The sequence below is a fragment of the Tamandua tetradactyla genome, chromosome 10 (assembly GCF_023851605.1).
Source record: "Tamandua tetradactyla isolate mTamTet1 chromosome 10, mTamTet1.pri, whole genome shotgun sequence".
In the NCBI taxonomy this organism is placed as follows: domain Eukaryota; kingdom Metazoa; phylum Chordata; class Mammalia; order Pilosa; family Myrmecophagidae; genus Tamandua; species Tamandua tetradactyla.
The window spans coordinates 3401836-3418083 of NC_135336.1; the positions used below are offsets into that span (position 1 = coordinate 3401836).

Here is a 16248-nt window from a genome sequence, read left to right on the forward strand (position 1 = left end):
TGCTATACATCCTTAATCAAATTTGTTCCTAGATATTTATTTCTTTTAGTTGCTATTATAAATGATTCCTTCTTCTTAATTTCTTCCTCAGAATGTTCACTACTTGTATACAGAAACATTAATGATTTTTGCAACTGACATTTTGATTTGTTTATCAGGTCTAGTAGCTGTGTTATAGGTTTTTTTTTTTTTTGGATTTTCTATATAGAAAATGATGTCATCTGCAAATAGTGAAAGTTTTACTTCTTCCTTTCCAATTTGGATGGCTTTTTTTTTCTTGCCTAATTGCTCTGGCTAGCACTTCTAGTACAATGTTCTATAACAGTGGTGACAGTGGGCATCCTTGTCTTGTTCCAGATCTAGAGGGAAAGCTTTCAGTCTTTCATCATAGAGTATGACATTAGCTATAGGTTTTTCATATATGCCCTTTATCATGTTGAGGAAATTTCAGTCTATTCCTAGTGTTCTAAGTGCTTTTATGAAGAACAAATGCTGAATCAAAGAACTCTGTCAGGAAAGTGAAAAGGCAGCCTGCACAATGGGAGACTATATTTGTAAACCACATATCAGATAAATATTTAGTATCCAGAATATATAAAGAAATCCTTCAACTCAACAACAAAAAGACAAACAACCCAATTAAAAAAAATGAGCAAAAGACATGAAGAGACAGTTCTCAGAAGAGGAAATAGAAATGGCTAAATGGCCCATGAAAGGATGCTCAACTTCACTGGCTATTAGGGAAATGTAAATCAAAACCACATTGAGATATCATCTGACACCCACTAGAATGGCCTTTTTCAAAAAGCAAAAACTACAAGTTCTGAAGAAGATGTGGAGAAAGAGGCACACTTATCCACTGTCAGTGGGAATGGAAAATGTTCAACCTCTCTGGAAAGCAATTTGGCGGTTGCCATATGATCCAGCAATTCCATTATTTCAGAGAACTGAAGGCAAGGACACAAATGGACATTTATACACAAGTGTTTATAGCAGCATTATTTATGATTGTCAAGAGATGGAAACAACCCAAGTGTTCATTAATGAATGAGTGGCTAAACAAGCTGTGGTATGTATGATGGAAAATTTTGCAGCTTTAAAACAAAATAAAGTCATGAAGCAGGTAACAACCTGGATGAACCTTGAAGACATTGTGCTGAGTGAAATTAGCCAGAAACAAAAGTACAAACACTGTATACTCCCAGTAATAACAACTAACATTAATGCGTGAATTTTGAGACTTGAAGTTGGAAACAAAGGTTATCAGGAGATAGAAATAGGTTAGAAATTGGGCATGTGGTGCTAAAGGAATGAGATTGTGCAAGAGGAATGATTGTAAACATTCAGAAATGGGTAGCAAATACTACCTGATTGTAGCACCATAGTATAAGTATGCTGAATGAAGCTGAATGTGAGTATGATTGAGGGAGAAGGGCTAGGTATATGTATGAAACCAGAAGGAAAGATAGAGGATGAACACTGAGATGGTATAGCTTAGGAATGCCTAGAGTATACAATGATAGTGATTAAATTACAAATAAAAAAGTGTTTATGCAAGAGGGAAAACAAATGCATGACAACATTGCAAGGTGTTAAAAATGGATGGTATACAGAGGAAAGTATAATCAGTGCAAGGTAGGGTCTGTAGTCAGCATTAGCATTGTAATATGCTTCCACTTAACGTAACAAAGGCATTATGCCAAAACTAAATGTCAATAGGCAGGAGGTATGGAATCTTTGTGGAAGAAAAGAAAATGTCTTCATGTAGATTGTGGTGGCAAAGGCATGTATATGTACTTAGGTTGGATGTGTGAATAAAACTATTAAGAAATGAATAGAGAGTAACGAGTGCTAGAGAAAATGTGGAGAAAAAGATACAGCTGTTCAGTCTTGGTAGGGTAGCTGAGAGGTGCAGGCTCTTGAAGACAGTGTGATGTTTCCACAGGAGGCTAGGGGTGGGTTGACATTTTATCCTGCAACTCCACTGCTAGGTATATACCTGGAGGAGCTGAGTGTGGGGATACAAATGGACCTTTGCACACTGATGTTTATGGTGGCAGGGTTTATGATTCACATTAGATAGAGTTGGCCTGTGGGTACAACAACTGAGGAATGAAAGGGGGAACTGTGGTATATACATACAATGGACTACTGAGCAGCCTCAAAAAGGAATGAAGTTGTGAGGCATGCAACTAAAAAAATGAGCCTTAAAGACTGTATGTTGAATGAAATGTCAGAAACAGACAAATATTATCATGCCTCACTCATATGGACTAACTATAATAGAAGAATTTGGTGAACTGAAGTTGAGAGCATGGGTTATCAGGTTGGGGCCTATTGTAAAGGGCCCTAGATTGTAAGCTCTTACAGTAGTCACATATATTCAGGAGTTGCAGTTATTTCTAAATTCTGTGATACTGAGCTGTTCGTATATAACCTGGTCATTCGCAGAAACTTTATATGTTTCTGTAACACCTGAGACTAAGAGAGCTCTGAAGCTATGAAAGTCAGAATTACCACATACAGGAACTGTTTAAAAAGTTGAAAAAAGAGATTGACTTTGACTAGAGATATGAATGAAGCTGATCTGAATAGGGCTACCATAAATCAGAATACAGGGTAAAGCATGATATCGTCCCTATTTTAAAATTCAATTTCTGTGTGAGACCAAAGGGAAAGATGATTAGTTGGTGCAATATTTATATTTTGGGTAACACATTACCTAATTTAACTTGTATGGTCAGTTTACCTGAACACTGTAAGTACATGGTATCTTGAAAAAGGCATGAGGTCTTGTTGGTTTATCCAGGTGAGTGTTATACCCCGATATATCCCAGAGTAATTTGGGCAGGGAATAAAGAAATATTTACAAAGTCCCCTTGGAGGACTGGGGAGAAAGTAGGAAATATTCAACTTCCCCATCTGGAGAATTTTTGATATTCTTGCATACACTGGGGACAACCAAATCAATAGGCGGAGCCCTTAATCTCAGGGCTCACTCTTATGGAACATATTCCTGCAAAGGATAGGCTAAGCCTACTTAAAATTATGCTTAAGAGTCAATCCCAGAGAACCTCTTTTGTTGCTCACATATCACCTCTGTCTCTAAGCCAGCTTGGCAGGTGAACTCACTGCCTTCCCCCCTATATGAGACATGACTCCTGGGCTGTAACCCTCCCTGGCATTGTGGGATGGATCTCCCAGCATTTGCTGGGACCCAGCATCATGGGATTGAGAAAGCCTTCTTGGCCATAAGGGGAAAAAGAAACGAGACAAAATAAAATTTGAGTGGCAAAGAAATTTCAAACAGAGTCGGGAGGTTATCCTGGAGGTTATACTTACGTGTTATATAGCTGTCCCTTTTTAATTTGTGGTGTTCTGCAGTGGCTGGAGGGAAGTACCTGAAACTGTAGAGCTGTGTTCAGTAGGCTTGATTCTTGAAGATGATTGTATAAAGATATAACTTGTACAATGGAACTCTGATTGTGAAAACCTTGTGTCTGATGCTCCTTTTACCCAGGGTATGGACAGATGAGTAAAAAAATATGGATAAAAAAATAAATGATAGGGGTGGTAAGGGGTAAAATAAATTGGGTAGATTGGAATACTAATTGTCAATAAGAGGGAGAGGTAAGGGGTATGGGATATATGAGTTTTTCTTTTCTCTTTTTCTGGAGTGATGCAAATGTTCTAAAATTTTTTATTTTATAATATAACATATATATAAAACAAAGAAAAAGCAGTAGTTTTCAAAGCATTCTTCAACAAGTAGTTACAGGACAGATTTCAGAGTTTGTCATGGGCTGCTATACCATACTCTCAAATTTTTCCTTCTAGCCACTCCAGAATATAGAAGGCTAGAAGAAATAAATATTTTTTTTATCATCACAGTCTACTTTTTTGTGAAAAAATAACATAAATACAAAAAAACCCCAATAAATTTCAAAGCACAGCACAATAATTAGTTGTAGAACAGATTTCAGAGTTTGATATGGTTTACAATTCCACCGTTTTAGGTTTTAACTGCTCTAAGATACTGGAGACTAAAAGAAATATCAGTTTAAGGATTCAGCAATCATATTCTTTTGTTAAACCCTGCTTTCTCTGTTAAACTCCACCATCACCTTTGATCTTTCTATCCCTCTTTTTAGGTGTGTTTGGGCTATGGCTTTTCTAACTTTTTCATGTTTGAAGGGACTGTCACTAATATGGGGTAGGGAGATGAAACTATCTGATGTTCTGGAGAGTGGGCCTTCCAAGTTTTAGGAGTTATCTGGTTCAAGGGCCCATTTGGAGGTGATAGGTTTCTGGAAAGTTACTCTAGTGCATGGAACCTTTGTAGAATCTTATGTATTACCCTAGGTATTCTTTAAGATTGGCTGAAATGGTTTTGGTTGGGGTGTGGCAAATTATGATAGGTAGCAATGTCTAACTGAAGCTTGCGCAAGAGTGACCTCTAGAGTAGCCTCTTGACTCTATTTGAACTCTCTCAGTCACTGATACTTTATTAGTTACACTTCTTTTCCCACTTTTGGTCAGGATGGAATTGTTGTTCCCATGGTGCCAGTGCCAGACTCATCCCTGAGAGTCATCCACGCCTCCAGGGAGACTTTCACCCCTGGATGTCATGTCTCATGTAGGGAGGAGGACAATGATTTCACTTACAGAGTTGGGCTTAGAGAGCGAGGCCACAACTGAGCAACAGAAGAGGTCCTCTAGAAGTAACTCTTAGGCATACCAATAGGTAGACTAAGTTTCTCCAATTCCTACATAAGCTTCACAAGAGTAAGCCTCAATGTCAAGGGGTTGACTTATTGATTTGGGTGTCCCTAAAGTTTGACACAGTATTAGGAGTTTCCCTGGTGGTAAAGTTTAATAGTTCCATATTTTTTCTCCCATTCCTCGAGGGACTTTGCCAAAACTTTTTTTTTATGCCAATACTTTTTTATTATCTGCTTAATATATTCTAGGGTGTATCTAGGCGTTACATTAAACTATACAGGATTAAAGACCCTCAATCTTATTCTGGGCTCCTTGTGTTTCCGTTGTTCAGATGTGCTAGTTAGATTATGTGCTACAGAAAATTTAGGTTCCAGACAGAACAAACTTTTCTTCCTTTGGTCTCAAAGAATAGGTGTGTTCAAAAATAATGATGATGTCTTCCTTACCCCTGGTTTCTGAATTACCTTAATCCTGACCTGATCAGTTTCATACTTATCTATAAATACCAGTTTATAGATAAATAAAAGGGCCTCTCAAAATCCAGAAATAATAACCACTTCAGACTAAATGTATCTGATAAAAGAACTTACAATCTAGGCCCTTGTTTTTGTAAAGCATTTTCTAAAGGAGATAATATGATAATTGTTCTTTCGTTTCTGGCTTATTTTGCCTCACCACATGTCCCACAGGTTCATTCATATCGTTACATGCCTCACGACTTTGTTCCTTTTTTTGTAGCAGCACAATATTTGATCATTTGTATACACCATTGTTCACCATTCTACTTCTCAGTCAGTGTATCCTTCAGCCACCTGCATTCATTAGGCATCATGTATAATGCCCAAAGTCCATAGTCTATCAGTACTCTCAATTTTAGATAATTTCATTGTTCCCAACTGAAAGCGAGCCAATAAACACGCCTTGACTAAATAGGAAATCTAAACCTCCCCTTAACTGTTGTCCCTGCCCCCATTATTTACCCCTGCTGTTGCTGAGGTACTGTTGATGTTTTCCTGTTAAACATTGCCCATAGAGTGCGATAGCAGATCCCCCCACCCCCATACCCTGGACTTAAACACTCTTTGTACATGAATCATACCTTTGAAGTAGTTCTTGGAAGAAGTTATTTATATTTCTAGTGTTAATCAGTGGGACACATAGGCCTATACAACTCCTTTCAATTATGTTCACCTTCAGTGTGGTAATATTACTTAAAAGCCCACTAGAGAACCGCCTTCACTTCTATTTATTCTCCTACATGTAAGTTCAACCTCATTAGCTAACCATTCACCCATCTCTAGCTTCTATGTATCTCTAAGTCCCCTATATTCTGTATTATAAGCCTCTGATTTTACCTTTACCATGATCATTAAAGTGGAGTCATATAGTATCTGTCCTTTTGTGTCTGGCTTCTTTCATTCAGCATTATATCCTCAAGGTTCGTTCATCTTGTCATGTGCTTCAGGACATCATTTTGTCTTACTACTGTGTAATAATATTCCATCATATATATGTATATACCACATTTTGTTAATTCACTAATCTGTTGATGGGCATTTGGATTGTTTGGGTGGTTGTGAATAATACTGCTATGAACATAGGTGTGCAAATGTCTTTGTCACTGCTTTCGGGTCTTCTGGGTATATACCAAGTGACGCTATTGCCGGGTCGCAGGGCAAGTCGATATTCAGTTTCTTAAGGAACTGCCAAACTGTCTTCCATAGCAGCTGTACCATTATGCATTCCACCAACAGTGCATTAAAGTATCCCACTTTCTCCATGTCCTCTCTATATAGTTTCCTGTTTGTTTAATAGTAGCTATTCTTATAGATGTGAGGTGGTATCTCATTGTAGTCTTGATCTGCCTTTCTCTTACGGCTAATGAAAATGAGCATCTTTCATATGCTTTTGAGCTATCTGTATTTTCTCTTCAGAAAAATGCCTATTCATATGTTTAGCCCATTTTATAATTGGGTTGGTTGTTCTTTTGTTGTTGAGTTGTATTATTTCTTTATATATACAGGATATCAAACCTTTATCAGAAGTGTGATTTCCAACTGTTTTCTCCCATTGAGTTGGCTGCCTCTTCACCTTTTTGACAAAGTCTTTTGAGGTGCAAAAGCATTTGATTTTGAGGAGTCCCCATTTATCTATTTTTTCTTTTGTTGCTTGTACTTTGGGTGAAAGGTTTAGGAAGCTACCTCCTATTACTGGGTCTTGAAGATGTTTCCATACATATTCTTCTAGAAGCTTTATGGTGTTAGTTCTTATATTTAGGTTTTTAATCCACTTTGAGTTAATTTTTCTATAGGGTGTAAGGTAAGAGTCCTCTTTCATTCTTTTGGCTATTGATAGCCAGTTCTCCCATGCCCAATTTTTTAAAAGATTTTTGAAAAGACCAGTTCAGTAGATTTGAGGGGCTTGTCAGAAATCAGTTGACCATAGATTTGGTGATTTATTTCTGCATTGTTGATTCAATTTCATTGGTTAATACTTCTGTCTTTGTGCCAGTACCATGCTATTTTGACCACCATGCCTTTTTAATATGTTTTAAAGTCAGAGAGTGTTAATCCTCCCACTCTGTTCTTCTTTTTCAGTATATTTTTAGCTATATGGTGTCTTTCCCTTCCAGATGAATTTCGTAACTAGCTTTTCCAAGGTTTCAATTTGGAATTTTGATTGGTATTGCATTATATCTGTAGATCAGTTTGGGTAGAATGGACATCTTAACTATATTTGACCTTCCTTTCCATGATCTGGAAATGTCTTTCTGCCCATTTAGATCTCCTTTGATTTCTTTTAGCAATGTTATGTAGTTTTCTGTGTACAAGTCCTTTATGTCCCTAGTTAAGTTATTTCCTAAGTACTTGATTCTTTTAGTTGCTATTTTGAATGGAACATTTTCCTTAATTGACTCCTCATTAGGTCATTGCTTGTGTATAGAAACATTACTGATTTTTGCACATATATTTTATAGCCTGCCACCTTGCTCAATTTGTTTATTAGCGACATTGTTGTAGATTTCCTGGGATTTTCCAAGCATAGTGTCATGTCATCTGCAAATAATGAAAGTTTTACTTCTTCCTTTCCAGTTTGGATGCCTTTTATTTCTTTGTCCTGCCTGATTGCTCTAGGTAAGAACTTCTGGTACAATGTTGAATAATAGTGGTGGCAGAGGACATCCTTTTCTCCTTCCTGATCTTAAGGGGAAAGATTTCAGTCTCTCTCTATTGAGTACAATGCTGGCTATATGTTTTTCATAAATGCTCTTTATCATTTTGAGGAAATTAACTTTGATCCCTATCTTACGAAGTGTTTTTATCAGAAAAGGATGTTGAATTTTGTTGAATGCTTGTTCAGCATCAATCGAGATGATCATGTGATATTTTCCCTTTTGATTTGTTAATGTACTGTGTTACATTAATTGATTTTCTTGTGTTGAACCATCCTTGCATTCCTGGTATAAACCCCACTTTGTCATGGTGTGTAATTTTTTTAACGTATTGTTGGATTCAATTTTGCTACTATAATGTTGAGAATTTTTGCATCTATGTTCATCAGGGAAATTGGCCTTGTTATTTCTCTTTCCATATTTGCTTTGGGGTTAGTTTTTCAAGTTGCTTGAGATGAGCAGTTACTTTGCTCTTTCTTGTTTTTTAATATAGAAATTTATGCAGTAAATTTCCCTCTTAACGTAGCCTTTGCCATATTCCGTAAGTTCTGTTATGTTGTATTCTCCTTTTCATTCATCTCCAGAGAGCTACTGATTTCTCTAGTAATTTCTTCTTTGACCCACTGGTTATTTAAGAGTGTGTTATTTAATCTACATATATTTATGAATGTTCTTGTTCTTTGGTGATTATTGATATCCAGCTTCATTCCATTGTGATCAGAGAAAGTGCTTTGAATAATTTTAGTGTTTTTAAATTTATAAAGATCTGTTTTGTGCCCCAGCATATGATCTATCCTGGAGAATGTGCCATATAAGCATGAGAGAAGAATGTATATCCTCATGTTTTGAGGTGTAATGACCATATATGCCTGTTAGGTCTAATTCATTTATCAAATTATTTAACTTATCTATTTCCTTGTTGATATTCTGTCTGATTGTTCTGTCTGTAGAATAGAGTGCTATATTGAAGTCTCCTACTATTATTGTTATTATTATCTGTCTCTCCTTTCAGTTTTTCCAATGTCTGTCTCTTATTCTTTGGAGCTCCTTGATTGGGAGCATAACATGTATGATTATCTCTTCTTGGTGAATTGTCCTTTTTATTGATATATAATGTCCTTTGTCTTTTATGATGTCTTTACATCTAATGTCTATTTTGTCCAATATTAGTATAGCTACTTCTGCTTTCTTTTGGTTACAACTTGTGTGAAACATCTTTTTCCATCCTTATACTTTCAATCTATTTGTATCCTTATTTCTAAGATGTATCTCTTGTAAGCAGCATATAGGTGGATTATACTTCTCAATCCATTCTGCCAATCTCTATCTTTTAATTTGTAAGTTTAGTCCATTAACATTTGCACTATTACAGAGAAGGCATTTCTTGAATCCACCTTCTTATCTTTTGGATTTTATTTGTCAGATTTGTATATTCCTTTCCCACTTTCTCTTTTAATCCTTTAAGTTAACCTTAGTGGTACTCTTCAAGTCTGTGTCCTCCTGCAGACCTCCCTTTCCTATCCTTTTATTTCATCCTTTATCATTTCTTGTAGGGCTGGTCTCTTGTTGACAAATTCTTTCAGGATTTGTTAGTCTGAAAATTTTGATTTCTCCATCAGTTTTGAAGGACAGTTTGGGTGGGTGTAGAATTCTTGGCTGGAAGTCTTTCTCTTTTAGGATCTTAAATATATCATACCACTGCCTTCTCGCCTCCATAGTGCCAGTTGAGTAGTCCAAACTCAGTCTTATGTGGTTACCCTTGTGTGTGGTAGATTGTTTTTCTCTTACTGCTTTCAGGATTTTCTGCTTCTCTTCACCATTTGCCAGACTGATTAGTATGTGCCTTGGGCAGGGCCTATTTGGATTTATTCTGTTTGGACTTTGTTGAGCTTCTTTGACTTGTATATTTATGCCCTTTAGAAGGGTTTGGAAGTTTTCCCCCATTACATCCTCAACTAATCTTCCTAGCCCTTTACTTCTGTTCTCTTTCTGGGACACCAGTGGTTCTTATACTTGTGCACTTTGTTTTATTCATCATTCCCCTGAAATTCAATTCAGAGTCTTCCATCATTTTTGCCATTTGCTGTTTTGAGTGTTCAAAATCAGTTTTCCTGTCCTCTAGTTCACTTATTCTTTCTTTTGCCTATTCAAAATCTGCTATTGTGTGTCGCTAATATGCTTTCTTGTGATCTACAGCATGTTTAATCTCTGTGATATCTGCTGTTCTTCTCTTTATTCTTTCAAATTCCTCTATGCTTTTATAGTGTCTTCTTAATCCACTTTATGTCATTAGCCATCCCGTTTATTTTATTTAGTCGTGTTGTATGAACATCTTTGATTAATTGTTCCAATGTCTGTGTCTCCTCTCGTGTTTTAATTTGGTCATTAGGCTGGGCTTTATCTGTCTGCATCATGATATGTTTAGTGATCTTCTGTTGTCTTCATGGCATGTAAATATCTTGATTGGTTTTCTTTGGAAGTTGATTGCCTTCAGTAGTCTAAAGCCTTGTATTTGTGGGTTGGATATGGAGTAGGGTGCAGGGCAGGGCAGAACAGTACAGTGATATGTTGCCGCATGGCTGCACAGGTTGGGGATGCTATGCTGGTGTCTGTGAGCATGGCCACCCAGTGGTGGATAGGTTGTGTGCGGATGCATGGGTCTGGGAGCAGGGCTCTGGTGTGTGCTGATCTAGAGTGTGTGACCCTTTGTGACATGTGCAGAACTTGGGACAGCAGGTTGGCATTGTGCCTGCATGTGCTGGGGGCAGATGTTGCTTGGCTGTGCAGGTCAGCACTTGCTCAGAGCTGGGGGTCGTAATTGGAGGCCATGCGCATGTGTGGATCTAGGTGGGCCATAAACTGATGTACATGTGCTCAGATCTCAGGGCAGAGGGGTGGGGTTGCTCGACTTTATGTGCTGGGGGTGGGTGTAACCTGGGTATGGAGATACGCACCTTTATGCACTGGTGACATCGTACCGGGTGCGGGGAGGGGGAGGTAGGACTCGAGGCGGGTGGGGGGAGGGGGAGGTAGGACTCGAGGCGGGTGGGGTGAGACTGCATGTTTGCAGGAGAGGTCAGTTGGGCTGGGGCAGACATGTGTACACCTGGGGTGGGGTTGGCAGTGGAGTGGTGCTTGGAGTGCAAGAACAAGGTATGGGTAATAGGGTTCGGGTATGTGGGGTGTGGGATGAGTAGCAGTTTGTGGGGCTGTGCCGGTGAGAGTAGACCATTCAAAGAATGTGGCTTGGCTTACTTCCTGGTCCCCATCTCCCTGTCCGTGCACTCCTGAGGGTTCTGGGCTTCTGCATTAGGCTGTTTGCACCATCCAGACAGTTTTAGGATTTCTGTGTCTCGGTTCCCCAGCTTTTGCAGTGAGGTGCATAAGACTCTCCCAGTTTACATACGTACTGGAATTCCCATCTCAGTTGCCCTCCCATCCCCTGTCTAGCTGTTCATTGGAGCAGGGTTGTACTTGATCTATCATATTCTACCATCTTCCTGGAACTCTACACCATACTTTTCTTTTTGTTTCTGACATTTATTCATTCACCTTAAGGTTCATTCACCTAGTTGCATGCCTCACAACTTCATTCCTTTTTGAGGCTGCTCAATAGTTCATTGTATGTATACACCAATAGTTTCCCCTTCCTTCCTTTAGTTGTTGTACCCTTAGGCTACCTCCATCCATTACGAATTGTGAACACTGCCGCCATAAAGACCAGTGTGCAAATGTCCATTCCTGTTCACACACTCAGTTCCTTCAGGTATATATAGAGCAACAGGGTTACAGAATCATATGGCAACCCCACCCTCAGCCTCCTGTGGAACCACCACACTGCTCTCCAAAGGGCTGCACCTCTCAACAATGAATAAATCCATATCTTTCTCCACATTTTCTCTAACATTTGTTTCTCTCTGTTCATTTTTAAACAGTTATATTCACACATCATACAGTCCAATCCAAGTGTATAGACATGCCTTTGCCACAGTAATCTGTATGAAGACATTTTCTTTTCTTCCACAGAGTATTGTAGGCACATCTTAAGCAGACATTTCTATTTAGGTGTTGTGTCTAAGCAGTGAGCCATTTGACAGGGTTGTGGTGCTGATGCTGTCTTTATGGTTTGTCTGCAGGATATGGTGCCTGTCATAGTTGATTACTGCCTTCTGCTGCAGCGAAAGTGAGTATACATTGTAATCACAATTATTCTCCTTATGTATAATTCTGCAAATTTGATTAGATAAGGTTTTGTAAATTAATATACAGAAACTTGATTCTTTAACTGGTTTCAGTCTAATTATCAATTAAAATTAACTTTTCCAAAATGGATGCAATGGGTTTATCATCTTTGTATTTGTGTTGTAGGACAAGGATAGTGAAGAACATAGCCAACAAAAGAGCAAGGATCTTTTCAATTTTAAATCCATGTTTATATGCTTCTGAATTCAGTGTCAGGAAATAAATGATTTAGGTCCTTGTATCTTAACAGGACAAAAAGATAAAAATCAATTTGGACTTTTGATCATTACTACAGCCTACCAATGATCATTCCTAAGGATAGCCAATCAGATCATTCTTCTTTTTTATATGCAATTTTATTGAGATATATTCACATAACATATATCATCCAAACTGTACAGTGTTTCACAGTTATCATCATATAGTTGTACATTCATCACCACAATCAATTTTTGAACATTTTCATCACTCCAAGAAAAATAAAAAAATAAAAAAGAATACCCAGAATATCCCATTCCCCTTACACCCCCCCATTATTTATTTATTTATTGTCTTTATTTTCTTACTCATCTGTCTATATACTAGATAAATGAAGTGTTAGTCATAAGGTTTCACAATCACATGGTCACACTTTAAATGCTATATAGTTATATAATCATCTTCAGAAATCAAGGCTACTGGATTTCCAGTTCAACAGTTTCAGGTATTTCCTTCTAGTCATTCTAATACACTAAAAATTAAAAAGTGATATTTATATACTGGATACAAATGTAGCCTCCAGAATGATCTCTTGACTCTATTTGAAATCTCTCAGTTACCGAAACTTAATTTTGCTTCATTTCTCTTCACTCTTTTGGTCAAGAAAGCTTTCTCAATCCCCTGATGCCAGGACCAGGCTCATCCCTGGGAGTTCTGTCCCATGTTGCCAGGGAAATTTACACCCTTGGGACTCATTTTCCATTAGTGGGGAGGGCAATGAGTTTATCTGCAGAGAGAGAGGCCACATATGAGCAACAGAATAGGTTCTCTGATAGTGACTATTAGGCATGATTATAAGGACGCTTAGAAGAACAAGGATCTCATAAGTAGAAATATATGACTCGTGAACTGTATAGTTAACTCTTTATGAAAAAATCACTATAGTACAATATTCCATATCCCCCAAAATGGATAGATTCATCATGCTTCTGTAGTGTTGATTTGAAGAATCTTTTTGATTAAAAGAAATGTGTGACTAAACTCTTGATTAGACTTTGTTGGTTTAAACATGAATTATATAAATTAATAAGCCCATACTAGCACACAGTTTTTTTCATATTTATAATAATGGTTAGTTCCTTATATTTTAGTTTGTTAAAGCTGCCAGAACACCATATACCAGAAAAAGAAAAGCTTCTAAAAAGGGAATTTTTAAAGTTGCAAGTTTACAGTTCTAAGCCCATGAAAATGTCCAAATTAAGGCATCACCAAGAGGTTGCCTTCACTCAGCAAAGGCTGATGCCATCTGGAACACCTCTGTCAGCTGGGAAGGCATGTGGGTGGTGTCTGCTGGGTCTTCGGTTTCTGGACACTGCTGCCAGCTGGGAAGGCACATGGTGACGTCTATTAGTTTTCTCTCCTGGCTTCTTATTATATAAGGATTCCTCCAGGGGGGTTTTCTTCTTTCTGTATCTTCAAAGGTCTATGGCTATGAGTACTCTAAAGCTTTTTCCAAAATGATTCCCTCTGAAAGGACCCCAGTAAGCAGCCACAGTGAATAGGTGGAAACACATCTCCATGGAAACCACCTAATCAAAAGGTCCCACCCACGAATGGGTGGGTAGCATCTCCATGGAAATAATAAAAAACATCCCACCCAACAATATTGAATGAGGTTTAAAGAATATGGCTTTTCTGGGGTATGTAACAATTTCAAACCAGCATACGCTACATGCCAGGTATTATTCTAGGTATTTTACATTAAATATCTAATTTTTATACAATGCGGTAAGTATCGTTATTATCCCCATTTTACACAGGAGGTTCCATAGGCAAACAGCAGTTAAAGTACTTGCCAAAGTTTATTCACACTGATTTTGGGGGTGAAAGGTGGGATTCAAATCCAGGTAGTCTAGCTCCTGTGCTCTATCTCTTGTGTTCTTGCTCTTAGCCACTAGTGTTTACCATTTCTAAGTGCTGGAGAATAAATGTTAGAATCCAATTCAGATACTCCTAAATCCCTACACAATAGTGATTTGACTCCTAAATTTATGTATGTAATAGTAGCATGACTCATATAAAGGTCATTCTTTATATGATCTTGAAAGTATCAGTAAAGATTAGTAGGAGCACAGTTTTCTTTTTTATTTTTTTTTCTTTTGGTTTTTCAGGCCTTTGATTAAGTCATAAATAGCTGGAAATTCTGTTTACTTGAGTTCAAATTTATACCAATGTTTTATCTATAGTATTGTATACATAATTATCCAGTGAAATTTCTTGTGTTCACAATAGGGATATTGAGAACATGGTTTTGTTATAGCTTGTCTTTTTTATGAGGGCATAAAGGGGAAACATCCCTCAAGTATTACTGCCAGAATATTTTGTGTCTTCTGAAAAAGCAGGTTCACTTTTAGCTGATTAACACTGAATTGCGTAACTAATTGTATACTAGAAAGCTAAGAGTATATTATAGAATGTTATGAAATACCACATCTTAGCTTTTCTTGACTTCGTTTACCCTTTGCCCAATTTTAGCATTCACTTGTTACTTTGTGCTTTTATAAGCAGTCTCAAGAGTTTATGGATCAGTTTTACATATTTTATTTCATTTAATCCTCTTAATTATACTTTTTTTTAACTTTTTTTAAACATATATACAAAGCAAGGAAATAAAAAAGCAATAGTTTTGAAAGCATTCTTCAACAAGTGATTACAGGACAGATCCCAGAGTTTGTCATGGACTACCATACGAACCTCTCATATTTTTCCTTCTAGCTGCTCCAGAATGAAGGAGGCTAGAAGGCTTAAATACTTTTTTATCATCACAATCGACTTTTTTTCCTTCCTTTTTTTTGTGAGAAATAACATATGTACAAAAAAGGTATAAATTACAAAGCACAGCACCACCATTAGTTGTAGAACATATTTCAGGGTTTGACATGGGTTACAATTTTACAATTTTAGGTTTTTACTCTTTGCTGCTCTAAAATACTGGATACTAAAAGAGGTATCAATTTAATGATTCAGTATTCATATTCATTTGTTAAGTCCTGTCTTCTATGTATAATTCCACCATCAGCTTTGATTTTTCCTCACCTCTCCTTAGGCGTATTTGGGCTACGGCAATTTAAAATTTTTTAAATATTGGAATGGTTTATAACTAATAAGGGGTAATTAGATGGAACTATCTGATGTTCTGGAGAGGCTGGGTTAGGTTTCAGAACTTATCTGAACCAGGGACCCATCTGAGGGTTGTAGGTTTCTGGAAAGTTACTCTAGTGCCTGAAAACCTTCTAGAATCTTATATATTGCTCTAGGTGTTCTTTAGGATTGACTGGAATGGTCCTGATTGGGGGTTATGAGAGGTAGGAATGTCTAACTGAAGCTGTATAAGAGCAACCAGAATGGCTTCTTGACTCTATTTGAACTCTCTCTGCCACTAATGCTTTATTAATTACACTTCTTTTCCCCTTTTGGTCAGGATGGAATTGTTGATCCCATTGTGCTAGGTCTAGATTCATCCCTGGGAGTCATCTCCCACGTCACCAGGGAGACTTTCACCCCTGGATGTCATGTCCCACGTAACAGGGAGAGCAATGCTTCCACTTGCAGAGTTGGGCTTAGAGAGACTAAGGCCACATCTGAGCAACAACAAAGGTCTGCCAGAAGTAACTCTAAGGCATGCCTATAGGTAGTCTAAGCTTCTCTGCTACCTACATAAGCTTCACAAGAGTAAGCCTCATGTTCGAGGGCATGGACTATTGATTTGGGTATCCCTAAGGTTTGACACAGTATCGGGGATTCCCTGATGGTAAGGTTTAATGTTCCATGTTCTTTCTCTCCTCCCCTGAGACTTTGCCAATACTTTTTGATCTGCTTAATATACTCTAGGATTTTTCCAGGCATTACAATAA

The 16248-nt window shown here is 37.6% G+C and overlaps 1 protein-coding gene across 1 annotated transcript in view; it reads left to right on the top strand.

Annotated features, from left to right (window-relative positions):
• The window catches only part of VPS8 (VPS8 subunit of CORVET complex), a 388458-nt gene that overhangs the window by 105848 nt on the left and 266362 nt on the right, over positions 1-16248 (top strand). The window contains exon 21 of the mRNA XM_077117773.1: positions 12031-12077. Coding sequence (XP_076973888.1) covers positions 12031-12077 — 47 coding nt within the window. The remainder of the gene's footprint in view (positions 1-12030; positions 12078-16248) is intronic.